The sequence below is a fragment of the Vanessa cardui genome, chromosome 18, assembly GCF_905220365.1.
Source record: "Vanessa cardui chromosome 18, ilVanCard2.1, whole genome shotgun sequence".
NCBI lineage: Eukaryota > Metazoa > Arthropoda > Insecta > Lepidoptera > Nymphalidae > Vanessa > Vanessa cardui.
This window is the reverse complement of record NC_061140.1, coordinates 11,518,801-11,539,040: the sequence shown is the minus strand read 5'-3', so window position 1 is coordinate 11,539,040 and position 20,240 is coordinate 11,518,801. Positions and strand designations below refer to the sequence as shown.

Below are 20,240 nucleotides of genomic sequence, written 5' to 3'. Positions count from 1 at the left end.
TAAACATTAATCGGTAAAGTAATTTTATCACAGATAAAATTTAGAACAATGAATTATAAGTGTTAAAGTGAACAGTAAATATGTCAAAGTAATTTTAATGATTGGTCCAATAATGATTTTGTGACATTACGCGTTCGTCTGAAAGCCAATAATAATTGACAAAAATCCTAAATGCAAAACGTCAAAACGGGCTGTTCGCCACAGAGTACGTTGTTTATAAGACTAGAAGTCTGAAAGTTGAAAGTTTAAACTGTTCATATAAAAAATATATACAATGAAGTCATGATTTCACCACTGAAAAGGGACTTTCCTTATTTATTGTGTTATTTTAAGTAAGCGAAAATGGAAGTAACTAGCGGTGCCGAAGAGGGTTTCGTAAGAGAATGGACACCGTGTTCACATATTCTAAACTTAATTCCTCCTAGGATTCAGACTGGATTATTTTCGAGTGAATTGTGTTTGACTTGTGTGGATGCAGTAAGCGAATATATTGCTCTCGGTACAAATGTCGGTCTCGTCTACTGGTATGATAGGAAAAAAGGGAACATTCAGCGACTGAGATGCGAGGTATGTACTTCCCCATATGTTTACTTGGCTTTCCTTCACCTTGAAACACTTTGCATACAGTTTTCGAAAGATTTCACAAGTCTATTTATTTTATACAGTATCGATCTAAAATATTAATTGTATCTTATCTCAAAGTATCGATCTAATTATTTCTGAAAGCTTTCATTGATACCTATTAATAGACAAAAATAATTAGTATTTTTGTCATACAATTTGTATAATTTGAGTAATATAGTTGAAAATGTTGATGTAAGTGGTCCGGGAAATGAATGTTTAAATGATAAAATTAGCTTAAGTTTAAGTCAACATTACATTTGCATTAATATCCACTGGAAATATTTCTTGTGACTGTTATCTATTTGGGTTAAAATCGTTAAGTTTTAATTGATGTCATACCAGTCTTTTATAAAGTACACTAGTAATTTTTTTTTATAGATTTCTTTAAACTTTATTTATAATTTTTTTTTTCTAACATACTTCCAGCTACTGACATTTGTATTTATAAAAAGTATTTTAAACACTGTGCTTAATCTTAAATAATGAGTTAATTATATTTGGTTATCTTAATGTAATTAACTCTTTATACACTTAATATAATAAATTGTATTTTTATCATTATTATTTTGGTTAAAACCACAATGACCACTATGACACTATAGTAGAAAATTTATCTTAATCTAAGCTGGGTTTTGATCATGACAAGCACCACTAAGTTTTTCAGTGCTTAATTTGTATTTTATTTAATGCTCAGTAAACAAAAATGTAGTAAGGATATCTGTATAAGCAATATTTTTTCTATATATACATATTTTAAAAGAAATTGGTGTGCGTCGAACTATTTTCGACACACACCAATTTCTTCACAGCAAATGTTCCTCAGGAAAGTTTTGCTCATCTATGATATGACACATTATGTAATGGTATTAGTAACTTTAAAATAAAGAGTGTAAAAAAAATAAACTTTATTCTCTTGATTGTAATTTGATAACACAACTGTGACTACAGGCCTCAACGAGTCCCATAACATATGTCAAGATTGTCAGCACTGTGGATTATATGGTAGGAGCTGGAAATGCCGTGGGACAAGTTACAGTGTTTCAGATACCAAAGGAGCATCCTGAAAATTTACCCGATACATTCAAACCGAAAGTAGAACCCAAAGTAGAAAGGTGAGTTTAATTATAATCTAAAAATCATAATTAGTACAATAAAATTTACAAAGCTTCTATGGTCACACTCTTAGAAATGTTATCAAATCCTTACACTGTTGATGCTCTGACAGTACATATGTTTTGGACTCTAAGTAATGTCCCTTGTGCTTGTGACACTGGCTCGCACACTCACTGAATTAAATGTATAGCTACAACAAAAACAACATCAAACTTCACAAAAATAGAAATGGAGTAGATAGTCGGAAATATTCATTGCTCACACATACCTACATACTGTTATAATAGAGGAGCGTTCAAATATTACGTAACACAATTTTTGAATATTTTTGACCCCCCCTCATCCTTGTAACGCACCGTAACGTTTTTCTGTACCCCCCTCAACGTTACGTAACACTCAAATTACCATTTTTACCCTAGAGTCACAAAAAGTCAGGTTATAGTTATTATATTTGGTACAGTTTTAATTGAAGTTGCGGTAATAAAACTTATTTAAAGAAGAGGTTTGAAGTCCACAACACCTGCGTATTTTTGTTTATTTTTTAACAAATTAAAAATGACGACCAGACTCATACAATCGAGGAATTCCCCGTAAAATGTAATCATATTGCCTAATCAGCTTAAGGAAAGCAGTACATTAAAGAATAATGTAGCTTTCGAGTAATGATTTTTGTGGTTTTCATTAGTTCCGGAGATTAGCCAACACAAACAATATATATATACATATATGTATATATAAAACAAATTTGCTCGTTGTAATATTAGTATAGACAATAATATCTTAGAGAGTCATGTTTTCCGGGAGTTATATGGGATTAGTGACTATTTCCACGAAACAAAAAGATCGAAAATATCCGGACTCGACGAGTGAAAGCTTTTAGTTTGTTGTTTGTTTACTAAGGAACAGGGACCCGGTCGTTACCGTCGTGTTACCATTCGCCGCCGAACCCGTGTCGCCTGTTTGATTACATAACGCAAATATCTTTCCGAATCACGTTTAAATAGTTCTCGAGATTAGCACATCTAAACATACATACATTTTTATATATAGGCCTGTTTTGCACATAAAAAAACAATATTCTTACTTATTGAAAATCGTGAATAAGTGAAATATTATTTGCATTAGTGGTAGATTTACCAGCAGGTTAAATTAACTTGGAAGATTTGAGACATTGGTGCTGACACCAGTATATTTAAAAAATCTGTAAAACAGATTTCTAATTTATCGTAGAAAGAAGTCTTCAAACGAACTTTGATGTATTTCCTTTTACAGTAAATTCGAGACGTATAAATAATTTATTATTGTTTGTGCAATTTTAAATAATTTCCAGCGTTATAAAAACAAATTTGGGACTCTGACTGACAATAAAATTGTAGAAATAATGACGGTTTAAGTTGAGTATAAAATGTAATATCTATTTTCATGAGTAATAGTAAATTGACTAAAAATACGATTTAAAGAAACTTCTTTAATATAACATTTTTTACGTTCGAAGAATTTATTTAAATTCGAAGTTTAATGGTTTTTGGTTGTTGTTTAATTTATTACTAAGCATTACTGTCATTTTTATACGTATATGCTCTTAGATTCAATTTAAGTTTTTTATTTAAAAAAATAATATATTTCATGATTGTAAGAATACATAATACTTAATAAGTGAAAATATGCCATATAAAATTTATGTAATTGTTATATAGTGTTGTTGTAAGATGTAAAATTTTTGTATATTATATGAATATACAAAAAAGAGTTAATACTAAGTTACCTTTATGTTCAGGTACACAATCGGCGATTTGCACAAAAGCAAAATAACAGCGATAGAATGGTCGAAGAATGGAATGCGATTGTTTTCCGGAGACAAGAATGGGGTGATCATCATGACTGAAATCGACTTCTACATGGTGAGATTTGGATTATTATTCCAGGGCTTCTTCTTCACCGTGATGCATTACATCGTAACTTTAAGTCAGACTTGCTTTTGAGGCAAATGACAACTGAACGTGTTGTCATTTTTAGGCAAATATTTGTTGGTAACCACAAACTATGAAGCCATATATGTATATCTAGATTAAGACAGGAGTCTCCTAAAATCCTGTCTGATAATCGAATTTTAAATTAGGAATTTATTGCTTAATTGTCGTAATCAGCGACTAAAAATTAGTTGCTTTGATATACATGAGGTGAACAAATATGAAACTCGAGTCACAAAATTTGCATTCGATTAGAAAAAAGAATTTACATGATACTATTTAGTGACTCAATCTACGTGGGTAACAAAATTTTGCAAATAAATACACTGTTTCTTATGTAGTGTCTGTATGTCTGTGTCTTATGGGCAAACACTGGCGCAGTCTCTTTTCTTACTCTAAATCCAACAAGATCGGAATGAATTTAGGCCGTGCTAACTTCGTTACTTGTTTTCCGAGGCACAGAAGTGTACAAACTTGCTAAACTAGAGTCAAACCTGGAGGAACCCAAAACTATTCCAAAGTTCTTGGTTCAGACTGTCTGTGACCTTATGTCCTATATATAAGTTCGAGAATATAAATATATTTTCACATGAAGTTAATATAGCAGCTTCATGTGTAAATATATTTATATTGCTTTATATGCTTAATTCGGTCAACAACGGTCGTTGTGCCAATAGTGCATTGCCTTTTACATAAGTAACAGTGATGCAACTTAATAATATACGCCATTGTTCATATATTCAAATATATACATACATTATAGAAAATATCTAATTGGTAGGGCTTTGTTGTCCCGTCAATGTTCATGGGTACGCCACTCTGAGGTCCCGGGTTCGATTCCCGGCCGAGTCGATGTAGATTACCATTAGTTTTCTATGTTGTCTTGGGTCTGGGTGTTTGTGGTACCGTCGTTACTTCTGATTTCCATAACACAAGTGCTTCAGCTACTTACATTGGGATCATTAAAAAAAAATTATTGGTACCACCAACCCATCACATATTCTACCACCAAACAGTTATATTATATAGAGTATTGTTGTTTTGTAAAGGGTGAAAAAGCCAGATTAACGCACTAAGTAGATAACATCTTAGTTACCAAGTTTGGTAGCGAATTGGGGTCAAAAATTAGTTGATAAATATCTTACGGCGCCAATGATCAAGATTATATATTGTATAGTATTTAAGGTCAAGGAAACAAAATTGACGATTATGTTTACCTATTATAAAAAAATATATGTATATTTAAAACACAAAAGTCAATCACCCAACTCTCTGACCTCGTATAGTATAGTACTTACAAAGTCAACGAAACGTTTTATCACGACAGTTTAATAAACTAACATTTTTTTATCGTTTTCCGTCTCTCATTATACGCTAAGCGTAAACAATTGATTTCGATAACATTATCATGTGTCGTAACATTTATATTTAATTGAATTGTTGAACAAATTATTTTTAATTAATAATATAATAGGTCGATAACCGATACCGTCGAACTGTATTTGTGTTTACTGGTAACTGTCAAACAACATTGATTCTTGTTGTTGTGATGAGGTCAACAATAACGATAGTAAAAAAATCAGCAACTTACATTTTTTCCAAAATCAAAATATTTATTCAAGCAAGCTTTTTATCTACCATCGTTTCGGAATGTATTCCACGGAAAAAAACCGACAAGAAACTCACTTTTCCAACATTGGAGTATAATGTTATTTTAAACTATTATTTTTTTTAACATGATTATTTTTATTACTGAAGGTATTAATTTCGGGATATTTAACATGTTTTTTATTATTGTTCGGTGTAGTGAGACTGACTGACTGTCTCGTGAACAAGACATTCGTAGATAATGTCGAAATATCGAGCTCCACCGAAAAAAAATAAAAAACATGGTAAATATCTTGAAATTAATACCTTTAGTAATGTTATGTCAGTTAAATACAACTACTGCTACGCTTTTTGTCATCTATACGGTAGCGTAGCGTGCCTTGACGGGGCCCCGTAAAAAAATGTTTGGAGACCCTTGAGAAGGGTAAAGATTTCACAAAAAAATGCATAAAATTAAAATAAATAATTATTCATCATATTTATCTATCTGTCACTTTTTCCAAAATTGTTTGAATTGTGTTATAATGTAATGCAAAGTTGAATAAAACGCGTCAATAAACACTGCTCTCCGACCGTGGATTATCATCGTATCGTTTGTACATCGATTTGTTGTGGGATTCCCCGTCGAAATAAATGACTGAAACGGGGAAGTCTCACAGCCCGCGATAACATCTAATATAGCTTTACGCAGGAAACAATAAAATTCCATTTTTGTAACTTTACTATTTTGTGAAAAAAACAATTATTGAGATGTTATTATTAATTTTTGCTAACGAACGTATGTGATATACGTACAGATACGGCGGTAGCAACACCCCTGTATCTATATGATCTTGTGTTGAAAATTATGTCTTATTTATTAATATTTTTTAAATTAATGTAACGGCAAAGTTATAAATATCTGCGGAATTTTGGTGTAACAATAACGATTTATTGAAGAGTGCTATACTTCGTGTTATGAGTTTGTATTTACGCCTCGTGTACTTAGTTCTTACAATGATGATCACTGATCGATCGATCAGAGTAATCAATGTTACCGTGAATATCCATAACATCGCTGTACCTAATTTGTTAAAACCCGAAGGGAGTCTCCCAAAATTATATATAGGTACGTAAATCGAACAGACAATTATAGGTTAAAATGAAAACATTAAACAGCATTTGATAGATGGCGATTGTGAATGCCTCTTTAAGTTTGTATTTTGTATTTGAATGGAAAGTACCTTTTTTCTTGAGTATATTTGTATATTATTTATACATATAGTTGCTGGTAAGTTGTGCAAAAGTAAACTATCAGAAGTTGTTTCGAAAGTTTCGAAGTTTTATTTAAACTGTCTTTCCGTTAGAAAAACAAAAATACGCCTCCTTACTTATTGTTATAGATCAGTAAAAGAATGACTTGCATTGTATGTCAACAGAGGTAATTGATGGTTTATGGGTTTCAATTAAAAACGATTCTTTAATCACGTTAAGAAAACTTATTTATTCACAGCAAGAACACTTAGTTACAACGACGAACAGCCATAGATAACAGTGTTGCCACACATAGTATAGACATTTGCAACCAAAGTTAAATTTTATTTTTATATATATCTAATAGTAATGAATGTGACCACTTAGAATGTTGGCAAGTATGGTATGTCACAATAATAAAACTAAGTGTTGGTGTTTATCATAGTCATCTCTGAAGCAGGGTTTCCCCGAACCACGAGCGAAGAACAGCTGTAGCAAAGGCTGCGGATGTGTTCTAAAAAACGGTCCTGCAATCTCTCATCCGCACCGAAAACCTTCAGTAGTTTTAAAGTCCCATAAAATCCGGTTCCAAGAAGTAGTCTGTGACAATATAGTAGATTTTTATTCACTTAAGAATTATTATCATTAAATGCTTAAATATATACAAATATGAACTAAAACTAGTTACTGTATAAATCTTGCCCGCGTGCAATGGTGGCAAGAATGCTAGCAGCATATCCCCGTTGAATCGCAATTCCGATCCTCTGGTCAAAAAACGAACCAGCCCTCCTGTCACCAGTGGAGACAATGAGGCGAGTTGTTATAATTTTTGATGAAGCTTTTTGCACCACTATTTCAAGGGTCAAGCGTTTCAATAGCAAAGTAAAGTAAAGTGAAGTAGTTTTGAATCTGGAAGTGTGTATTATCCCGTGCCCCTAGGAGCGTAGAGTCTATGATGTAATGTCTATGTAGATGATAAAAAAGCGTCGAGCTAATACCTGTTGACTTCCACGCAGGATATATTAATTTAAATAATTGTATTTAACTAACATGACTTTGTATTTTTAAATGTTAAAAAAGAGCAACTACTGAGTTTCTTGCCGGTTCTTCTCGGTAGAATCTACTTTCCGAACCCGGTGGTAGCTTCATTTAATTGTAAAATGACTATTCAAAAGTCCTTGTAAAAGTCTACTTGAATAAAGTTTATTTTGATTTGATTTGATTTGATTTTATATGGTTCTGCTTCTGAACTCTTTCCAATTTTTTTGGATATTTCATTCCGTGAGATAATGAGGGTGTAACATCGTACGTTGACTTCTTATTGCAACAATATTTCCAGCATCTGTGCAAATCTATGGAGATAGTGAACGAACAGCACGAGATCGTTCAGATGAGCTACTACCAGAACACGCTGCTCGTGTCCAGCGTGTACCGCAGCATCGTCTGCGAGCGGCGCGACAACCGCTGGCACGTCACGCAGATCGGGAAGAAGGAGCGGAAGAGGTACGGTACCACCGCCCGCTGGGGTGTCAAGGGTTTGGCGGTGATTTCGACCTATGTGGTCGAGTGGTGTATACACCGATTTTCATGGATACGCCACTCCGAGGCCCCGGGTTCGATTCTCGGCTGATTCGATGTTATTAGTTTTCTATGTTGTCTTGGGCCTGGGTGTTTATGGTACCGTCGTTTCTTATGATTTTCCATAACACCATTGCTAGGTTTGTGTGGAGATTAATGAAAGTCACTAACTGGTTTACGATTTATTAACGAGACGTTACAATTATACGGACTGTGACGCACTTGATAGACACTCTGTTTCAAATATGCAATGCTTCGACTTTTCTACATGATGTATGCCAAAGAATATGAGATACACAGATGTGAAATATTTTAGTCATAGAATATGTAACTTAACTGTTTACTTTAATACCTATGTGCATATACGGCATATTTAGCTACTTACATTGGGATCAGAGTAGTGTATGTGATGTTGTCTCATCTATCGTGCGTGTGCGGGCAGCCTGTGCGCGCTGGGCGCCGTGTTCCAGTACTCGTACGCGTGCGGCGGCGCGGCGGCGGCCTACTGCGCGCGGCCCGGCCTGCGCCTGTGGCGCGCCGACCTCGCCGGACAAGTGCAGCAGACGCTGCTGTTCAAGGTACGACCGCCTCCTGTCTAGTGACACCACAATACGATATCTAGGCTATGAGAGCTTTTCGAGGTCGGGAAGTTAATTAGAAAGAAAGCAATGTTTATTTGGACACGATAAAATAAAAAGAATAAAAATTAACTAAATACTGACTAACATTATCAAAAAAAAATACATAACAAAACAATGATAATTAACGTGTCCCAAAGTTGTTCCATTCAGCTTTCAAGTTGGGTTCCAAGAAAACGCTGATTTTCAATTAATGCAAATGTCTTGATTTCGGACTGATAATGACTTATCCGATCCGATACCTTTCGTTATCGGTTGATGAATGTAAAAAAACTCATAACATAGTATAAAACAAAGTCGTTTATTTCTGTCTGTCCCTATATATGCTTAGGTCTTTAAAGTTACCCAACGAATTTTGATACGGTCTTTTTTAATGGATAGTGTAATTCGAGAGGAAAGTTCTCGTATACAATACTTGGACAATATAGTAAAGAAAGAAGAAAAATTCTGTATGTTTAGTAGGAGCATTGCACGCGTGCGAAGCCGGTAATGTGGACTATATAGAAAAGAAACAAAAAAAAATCTGTCTGTTTAGAGTATGAGCATTGCACGCGTGCGAAGCCGGTGGGTAAAGTAACGTGAGTATGAGCGTTGCGGATGTTCATGTTCCAGGAAGCGATCTCGAACCCGCTGACGGTGGCGGAGCTGCTGAACCCGGCGGCGCGGCGCGCGGGCGCGCGCGACGGCCGGCTCGGCCCGCTGGCCGTGTTCCGCGAACACTTCCTCGTCGCGCACGACGAGCGCGTGCTCTACGTGCTCGACCCGCGCTCGCTCACCGCCGTCGCCGTCGTCGACGACCTGCGCAGGTGACGTGCTATCATATCCGAGATGGCCCAGTGGTCCGAACGCAAGCATCTTAATCGATGGTTGCGGGTTCGAACCGCCGCTAACCGCGGAAATTAAGCACATGAACCCAGGCAAGCACCATTGAATATTCATGTGCTTAATTTGTGTTTATAATTGATCTTGTGCTCGGCGATGAAGGAGAACGTTGTAAAAAAATCTGCATGTGTTTAATTTCATAGAAATTCTGCCACATATGTATTTCACCAATCCGCATGAGAACAGCTTGGTGGAATATGTTCCGAATCTTCCCCTCGAAAGGGAGGAGGCTTTAGCCCAGCATTGGGCAATTTACAGGCTGTTGTTGCTGTATAAAACAAAGTCACTTACCGCTGTCCGTCTCTATACATGCTTAGATCTTAAAAGTTACGCAACGGATTTTGATACGTTTCTTTGTAAATAATAGAATGATTCGAGAAGGAAGGTTTTTATATATAACACACACACAAGTAAATTGTCGTAAATAAACAAAAAGTCTGTAGTATATTTAGAATCAGTGTTGCACCCGCGCCATTCGTTAATACGTTGCTCGCTCGGCGCAGGATCCTGTCGGTGTCGGTGAACAGGGACGAGATCTTCGTGCTGGAGGGCGAGCGCTCGCTGCTGCGCCTCGCGCACGCGCCCGAGCCCGCCGCGCTCGCCACAGGTCTGTTCGCGAGGCACGGCGCCTGACCCCCCCCCCACACGCACACACACGCCCACACTCCACACACACACACGCCCACACTCCACACACACACACTCGCCCACACTCCACACACACACACACACGCCCACACTCCACACACACACACGCCCACACTCCACACACACACACTCGCCCACACTCCACACACACACACGCCCACACTACCACACACCACAGCGACTCATATCACTCAAACACCCAACTCACCAATTATACAGACGAGCTTTGTTAATTAAAGTGACTTAGATCAGAGCTTAACAGTCAAGTCGTTTAATTAAACAAAATATTAATTATTTTTTATATAAATTATACAAAATATCTGAAAAATTCAAAAGTATTGGTATAGGGTTTATATACACCAAAAGGGAGTTTTTAATAATTTAACTCTAAATTAGCATTCATTGTTATGGGGATATGTTTACTTTGAAATATTTTTTGTATAATCGACATTTAAGTTTTTACAGACGATTAAGGATAACCAAAAAAAAACTAAAAATTATTCCTTAAAGACCAAGTACTTAATGCGTTATTATATAAAAAAAAAATGTACTTAAGACATTCCAGATTTAAAAAATGTATTATAAAACATTTTTGACGTTCTTTTAAAAATAGAACGTTCTATATTCGAACATTATATGTAGGATTTTTATTGATATGACTTTGAGTATTTTTGTGATATATAATATTTTGGTAAGTCGCATGTTTGTTTTGGCGCGAAATATTATCTGTTTTCCCTCGGTTTTGTTCGCTTTTTCTACTAACAATATCGCACAGCCTTTAGAGATTAATATGAAAATCGGTTTCGACTCAGATGTACACAATAGGCTATTTGACAATGCGAAAAATAAATTGTGAATTATTGTAATCACTGTATATTATGAGTTTAAAATGGTTATTTACTAACGAAACTTGAAAATAATACTTAATTTATTCAAAAATCAATAAATAAAAATGCATTTTTTTCAAACGTTTGTCACGTGACACAAAACGCTCCTGATTGGCCGGGCTTATGATGAAGTAATTTTCTTGTAATCCTTGCTTTTCTACTATATATACAACAGATTAAAATCCAGCAAAGTGACGTCACCGACCCCATTGCAGCGCCAAATTGTCCAAGTAGCGTTTTCGCGCGTTATTTAAATATGGAATTTTTAATATGATATTTTTGTCAAATATGTACTAGAAATAACAAAATCAACTTTTACTGGGTTCCTTAACCTCTACTAAATAATATAAAATGGATTTTAAAAACCAGTCAAATAGCCTATTGCAAGTAACTAATTTTACTTTACCAAAACTAATACAGGATCAAAATATTTCCTATCCTTTCAAACTATATATGTGAGAATGAGATAGCGATATATTTTGTCCTTTTTAATCAGAGAATGTGTACAATGTTGTCGATTCTTATTAATACTAATATTAAATAAGTTATATTAGTAGATTTGTAGTCAGCAAAGTTTGCCCATAGTTTGATTAATTAGTTTTTTAGATTTTATTTGTGGATTATATGTTATCTTTAATTATATTTTTATTGTATTTGCATGAGTATTTTATGTAACTAGTATTATTTTATGTACATAAGTGTTTTTATGAAACGAACATGGCGTAGTCAGGTATATTACGACACAGCTTAAATGTACCAACCAATAGAAATAGCTCCCTATCGCGCCATTCTACGCTTTCGTCGCTATAGATTCTCTCGTCAGTTCAACCCGAGAGATTTCATGTAAATCGACGAATATATGATATTACAAGTTATTACGTTTGTGTAAAGATCATATTTACATAAGAAATAATTACTGATAATTTGGAATGGCGTACTTAATTCGGATGTGATCGGTTTTACGAATTTTGCCGATGCTACCTCTAAGTCGTGTCGTACTATACTCTTGTCACTAATAAATTATATCGGAAATAATATGAAATAACTTATTAGTGAAGCAGTTAACTTACGATATATCGCCTTTCCCCTCTTTGCAACATAATCTGGCTACGCCAATTCCAAAGCAACGCGCTTAAAGATAACCAAAAATACAATTGTTACCGACTAACCATAGATAAAGTGGTATTCAGAGTATTGGTTACCAATTAAATGAAAAATAATGTTGTCTATTAATTTGTCGTTTTGTTTATGGTTGAATTAGTTTCGTTAGGTTTTAAGTTATGAATCACATTTAAATTTCGCGTAAGTCAGAAGCGAAAGTGTTTTACAATTGACTTTTTAGTTATTTAATACTTGGTAGGTACATATATATAAATTTATTTTTGCTTCTGACTGTAAAGATGTTTCATTTTTCGCGTTATGGTTGTGTGCCTTAAATATAAGTATTATTTTGTCTTTCCGTCCGTGAATTTTAACAGACTCGTATTAACTATATTTGAGATATCAGGGTCTTTTAAATTATTAGTTCAATGATAAAAAAATTCATTACATATATTCAAAATTTTATGTTGAATTTTCAAGGTCAAATATTAAAATGACTTCAATGCTGAGTAAGATGCTATTTAATAGTACTATTGTAGGTTTAATCTATATAATTACGTGCCATAAGTATTCAGACATCGAACTCATGTGCCTTAATAGCTATGATATAAGGAAAGATTAGGCTTTGAATCTTTACAATTGTGTCAAAAATTGCTATAATCCCCCTCACACCCATTAATATTACTTGAGTGAGACAGGGATGACTATATTTACAACTGCTTCCATTATTTCAAGAAAAGAAAGAGATAACTATATGTCCTATATAAAGAGATATAATAGTGTTTGTAGTTTTATACATATTCTTAAAATTTAAAGTAATACAGATCAATATTTAAAAACATTTACAGTAAAAATTTTTATCGCGGTTTAGTGACAAAGAGCATTTCGAGGCTTGAGCTCTTAGAGTAGTTGATAAAATAGGGACACATTATAATTTGTGACGTTTTCTTATAAGAGGTAGGCCGTCATAAAACGTCATTTATATTGGCGCTGTAAGAAATATTAATCATTCCAATATCAATATCGCCAATGCGCCACCAACCTTGGGAACTAAGAGATTACATCCTCGTTATGCCCCTTCAGACAAAACCAACAATTCTAAATATATCTTTTTCGCGGTAGAATCTGTTGAGTGGCTGATATGAAACGCTTGAACCCAGTAAAATCTGATATCAATCTAAAAGGCACAATAAAAATATTGCTTTTTATTTCTTTATGAAATTCAAATTGTCATCAAATACAAGTCAAAGGCGTTTTAGTTTCATTAATAATAATAGTTTATTTTATTCATTATTCATCATTATTCATGATCTAGTCTATAGAGTCTACACTTTTAGAACTATTATAATTAATTAGTTTTTTTTTTAATTATTATAAACGTGGTGTAGCTGTATTTAGTAAAAAAAAAGTTGTATATCTGTCATTGGTTTGAATAAAGAACGCATTATTTTTCTCTTTCTGTCATTACTTGGCGTGAAGAAGACAGCAATGCACTTAATTAATAGGTAAACGCGTTAATCCAAATATATATTTTCTATGAGTATACAAATAGGTGCTAAACAATTAGGTACTAATTTTAATTTTAGAGATGTGACACGGCTCTTACGGTTGTGACATAAAACAATTTGATAATAGTGAGGATTGCACGAATTTATTTTAATACTACTTTTTATATATGTGGCGTTGATTCGTTCTCCAAAATATCTTAACTAATCCGACATGGCTGAAAGACTTGCTTTTCAGTGTCACAAGTGAGAAAGAGATGGCATTTATTGGTCCACGTCGTCGGACGTTTTTTTTTGTATGACGTGGAGATTACTAGATTTCTTACATTATGTCCAGAACCATAGTGAAACAGATGTTTTTAATTTGAAAATAAGTTCAAAGAATTTGTTAAAACGAATCAATGCCATTAATAATAATATTAACTAATATTTACTTTTATATTAGTGATAAGACTTAATTAAATTAAAATTCCAATAAAATTACAATTAATGAATTAATAAACGTTTTGAATTTTTGTAATCATTATTGACTTGAGTAATGAACTATTTGATATAATGTTATCTTTTCGTTTAGTCATTCTTACAGTTTCATCCTCTGCTAGGCTCTCATAAAAAAAATAAAAAAAAACATTCCGTGTCTATGACTGACTGTTTTAATAATAATTTCATTTCACATTCTATATTTAAATTATTTGTGTGTATAGGTTTATTTTAGCACATATTGGTTGTTTACTGATCACTGGTATGTAAAAAATTGTATGTAATATTTTTGTGTATTTATCACACACTCTCGTTAGCCGTCCTTAATATATTACAACAATCGTGTACAATTTTACAATTTTTGATGTATATTATAACAATTATTAGAAATTGACAGAACTACTTACAAAGAGATGTTATACATAAGAATTTTTAAATGCGTTTGTGTTAACAAACAATAACATTTCTCTAAAGAAATATATAATGTGAATTAAAAAAAATTGCGTTTGAAAATCACAAAACGCAAAAAAGACAGGCTACAAGATATACGGCGTTCTATTTTTATTTCTTATTTTGAAGTGAAACTCTTTTTGAACGTGAATGTTAATCATTTTTATAAGTAATGTTTGTGAAACAAAAAAGGTTTTACTTCTGTAAACGCTTTTATGTATAAGTAACTGATTATACAAAACTGTATTACATGAATCGATGTCAACACGGCCATTGTACTTTTTGAATATACATATATTTTTATATTATTTTTTTGCATTTTTATTTTCTTACCTTTTTCTAAGTAATTGTTTTTTGTTTATTTTGCTTTTATATTTAATGTAGAATTTGAATATTTGTTTTTATTCATTTTTTATTTATATGAGCAATGGCTCTGTTAGATATCGCTTTTTGTATACTATCAAGTATATAATGTAAAATGTATATGGAATGTTATGTAATGTGACTTATAATAATAGATAATTGGGTGTTTAAAAAAGACGTGGAAATTATATTTTACAGTAAAATATTCATAATAAGTATTTTCTAATTAAACATTAATTAAAAGGAATTTAAACAGTTTTCGGTTTAAAGCGATTGTTGCCAGTGAGGAAAATTAACCGACAGCAGAAACTCTTTTGTACCCAACATCATTTTGGCATAAAAATATATGATATGATAAATACTGAAGTACCTACATATTAGTATAAAAAAAATTAAAAAATTTACATCATGTCAGATTAAACCAAACAAGTGACGTCAAAGGCTGATCCAAATAATATGCATTTAGACACACGTGACAACTATGCTTGGTTTATGATGGTTCGGATTATTAAAAAATCTAAAACAATTTTTGTGCTCTCAGCGAGCGAACATATAACGAAAATTATTTATATGAATTTGACATTATTAAAAACAGAAAAAAGAGTAATAAAATAATAATTTCGTGCGATTAGTTAAAGCTTAAAATATCTTTATAATGCAAAAAAGTACAGTTAAAATACTTAATTGCTTATATATATATATATATATATTCACCACCATCACCCATAGACAATGACACTGTAAGAAATATTCACTATTCCTTACATCGTCAATGCGCCACCAACCTTGGGAACTAAGATGTTATGTCCCTTGTGCCTGTAGTTACACTGGCTCACTCACCCTTCAAACCGGAACACATCAATACTGAGTACTATTATTTGGCGGTAGAATAACTGATGAGTGGATGGTACCTACCCAGACGGGCTTACACAAAGCCCTACTACCAAGTAAATATATCCTATGATATATGTAATATATCCCTCAAAGCTTACAACCAAAGTTTCTTTGAAAAATTCACCAATATAAATGATGATGACAAATTCTCGATCCATAATGAAATTATTATCATCATGAATATCAACCATTACTTATTCTTTGATTGAAATAAGTTGTAGTGAATTATTTAGTTAACAGTTATCGTACTTACTGCAGATAGGGCTTCGAGCTACACAGAAACCTGTTATAATTCATTCATTGGGACTTATGGGAGGATGTCTTCTTTTTTTGGTTAAATGAAGTATTGTAACTTCAGTAGTTCGGGATGGCCAAAATAATATTATCGTTTTACAATGATGCTTCAATGCCTCTATCTTTCATTAGAATGCCCCACGCTATATTCCAATTGTTTTATAATGAAAGCTCAATAATATTTAAAATAAGAAATAGTGTTACATGCCAGTATTAAATGCTCTGCCATATAAAATAATATTAATTACAGTTTTACAAATTATTGATCAATTAATTACAATAATAATTGTAATTAAATATAATAAAGTAAATTCAATAGCTCCTGCTATATTAATAATATGCAATAATAATGTGATATAAATTATGATATAGAATCAAATGTCATAAAACCGTATTGAAGGCTAAGGTTACTCTCGTAACACTATTTTCTCTGGGAATACGGATACGTTTCTCCCGCAGACGAGCCGGCGAGCCTGATGTCGAAGTCGCTGACGACGTCGCTGCAGCACGCCGTGAACACCGTGCGCGACCTCACGCACCTGGACCAGACCGTGCCGTACATCAGCAGCGTGCTGGAGCAGCCCATCTCCATGTTCACGCGCAACGAGACGCTGGACGCGGCCGGCGCCGTGCCGCCCGGCGAGGAGTGCTTCGAGCTGCCGCCCATCAAGCACCTGCCGCTCGACATATCCGACAACGTGCTGGAGTCCATCATCAACGAGTTCAAGGTGAGATCGTAAAAACTATCGATATTTCAGTCTCTTTGTCGATATGACCGGCCAAAATTATTATTGTATTACAGTTACATATCATCAACGAGTTCAAGGTAAGATCGCAGGACAAACTATCGATATCTTAGCATCTTTGTCGATATAATCGGCCAAAATTATTATTGTATGTCGTCACATTATTTATGGCCATACTAGGCCCTTTATTCTACTGACTACAATATGCTATGAATCAATTCTATTAAGTAGTATCATAATAATAAATGGTTAGATTTTTTTAGTGATTACTATATGATCCAAAATATATCGAAGAATTTTAAAGAAAAATATATTTTTAGAACAAGAAGAAGGAAATAGGTTAACCTCTAAAACAATTATCTTTAATTTATAATAACAATCAATCTACCATAAAAGAAAAACATTTAGTCTACAACACAAATAACCATCAATAATCACATTACACCGTAATAATTATAATTGCAATTCTCAATGTGTCAACTACAAATCTCCCGCCTTTTTTTTTTTTTAAATAGGGAAGTTGTATGACTTGACGCTGATGTTGCTTGTTTATTCCAACGATATATTTTTTTAGTAGTTTTTTAAATTCTTCAAGGATGTATCAAGCGACGCGGAGGAGATCCGTCGGGTGAAGTCCGAGGAGCTGCAGAAGAAGCTGAAACTGTACAACAGCATCATGGAGAAGAAATACGACGAGGAGCTCATACACAGCAGTCGCCGCAGCCGCCGGCCGGAGCCCGCCACGCCCGCCGCGCCCGCCACGCCCGCCACGCCCGCGCGCCGCCCCGACGTCAGCTACACCAGCCCCTGCCTCATGAACATCTCCGTCTATGGGTAACCAATACTGAGTCGAGATGGCCCAGTGGTTAGAACGCGTGCATCTTAACCGATGATTGCGGGTTCAAACCCAGGCAAGCACCGCTGATTCATGTGCTTAATTTGTCTTTATAATTCATCTCGTGCTCAGCGGTGAAGGAAAACATCGTGAACCTGCATGTGACAAATTTCATAGAAATTCTGCCACATGTGTATTCCACCAACCCGCATTGGAATAGCGTGGTGGAATATGTTCCAAAACCTTCTCCTCTAAGGGAGAGGAGGCCTTTAGCCCAGCAGTGGGAGTTTTCAGGCTGTTGTTGTTGTTGTAAACGAACTACGCTATTTAATTTTACAGATTCAAGAGATATGGACCCTATTTCCTTTGATGCCATTAAATATTAATGAAAAGTCACTGTACAGTCGGGTTAAGAAAAGGTTCGTCACCTTAAGATCTATTTTCGTGTGCTCAGTATGAGATAATCTATTTTACCGATCGAGAATGACATAATGCGTCGCAATGATTTAATGTTTAGATTCAAAAGGTAGTAAGAGCTTACGACTTGATAAGGAAATTAATTTGAAAACTGACGAAGGTTTTCTTACTCTGACTGTACAATTCACTGTTAGCTAAAGTATATAGTATGTTTTTATTATATTCTTCTTACCATTTAATTTTTTTCCAGTAATATACCTCAGCATAATGACGATCTTTTGAAGCAACAGATCGAAGAGAAAGAGAAAATTCTCGCGAAAATGCTGAATTTAGAATCTCTAAGTATTAAAACTCCCGTCGTGATAGATGTTAAAAATGACGTCATTACGAACCCGAAAAAGCAAGACTTCGATAAACCAGTACAACCTCCGCGGGAGTTCACAACGCAACCAACGGAAAAACCGTTAAAACCGGTTTCGAAAATCGAACCGGTGCAAAAGAAAATCGAACCGGGCGAGTTAGTTCCTAAGGTTGTAAAAATGCCGAATAACTGGAATTTAGAAAATATTCAATTAAAGTTAGATATAAAAAACGGCGTTAAAGACGCGTCCAGCCTCATATCACCTGACGACCATTTGGACAGCGAGTGGGAAGTCATATGATACTTTAATACTAAAGCTAAGGAATTAAAACCACGCGATGCTTAAACACGCTTTAACTTGCATTTCATTTCAACGGTAGTTGGAAAATAGAAAACAATAAAAATATGCACGCAATAATCGCTCATTGTAAAAAAGTTACATTAATTGAAAGTCTGCATGAAAACACTTAATTGAACTTATTAGGTTTAAAACTATTATTTGAATATTATTAAACAGAATAGTTGTATAAATAGATTATTAAATTATCATTTCATTTAGATATTAGAAAGTATTAAAAAAATAATAATTAGTTTTGGTTGTCTCATGTTTTCGATTATCACTTTCTAACAGGGAAATCGACGAAACGACAAAAGTTTGATGGTTTGGTAATTTTTAATAAATCCTCGAGTCTTATGATATATACGTTTGAATGAATGAAGAGAGAGCCACGAACGAACAAAAGAACGAATTTAAAAAGTGTGAGTTGTTGACCGTACTGTATAGTACAGTCAACACATTCATTAGTGTTATTAATTATTTATTGTTTTTTGTGTATATTTTATAATTGCTGGCAAATAATTTTAAGATAAGTTATAAAAAAATCTTTAATAACCTTTGCAGCATTACTGTACAAATTCCAATTAAATGAACATGCAGACGATACGTACTATATTAGTCTATAACTAATACCACAGATAACACATCACAAAAAGCTTACACACGCAAAGTTTACAAGTTATGAAAGAATTTGCTCTTCAAGTGAATCATCAAATAAACAGTACAAAGTATTTACGAGATGCTAATAAATGGTTGATGTTGATCATCTATAAGACCATATTCGTTTTAAGTTAGTTAGTATTTATTTCATATTTATTAATAAATGTATATTTATTTTTGATTACACAATGCCATTTAAGTATTACAGGTGTTCGAGCATTTTGTCATATTATATATATAATAAAAATTACATTAATAATTCATGTGATGCTTACGAAATTTAATTTTCCATTAAAAAACCGCCTAATGTTTTTACGCCTTTTTTATGTATGTATATATTTTACATATAGTTATTTATCTTATTGTATCAATAGTATATGCTTATAAATAAACAATATTATCAAATTATTTGTTCATTTCAAGCAGCACATTTTATATGAACTAAAGAAAAAGTTAATTGTTTAATTACAGTAGTACATATTTTATTCATTGATCAGGCGACAAAAGTATGCTGTTTTGTAACAGCTTCTACTTTTGTGCGTTAAAAAACGATCGCTGCCTTAATTGTAATAAACGATTAAAATAAATTGGTTTCATTAAAGTTGTCACGATCATT

General features: G+C 33.6%; 1 protein-coding gene across 1 annotated transcript; it reads left to right on the top strand.

Moving 5' to 3' along the window:
* Positions 1-122: 122 nt before the first annotated feature.
* LOC124537305 (WD repeat-containing protein CG11141) lies at positions 123-19,594 on the top strand. Its single transcript, XM_047114102.1, has 10 exons — positions 123-567; positions 1,573-1,736; positions 3,515-3,638; positions 7,888-8,051; positions 8,569-8,704; positions 9,377-9,570; positions 10,150-10,253; positions 16,728-16,996; positions 17,610-17,848; positions 18,517-19,594. Exons 1-10 carry the CDS (start codon positions 343-345, stop codon positions 18,926-18,928), a joined length of 2,031 nt encoding a protein of 676 aa, XP_046970058.1. The 5' UTR covers positions 123-342; the 3' UTR covers positions 18,929-19,594.
* Positions 19,595-20,240: the final 646 nt, after the last annotated feature.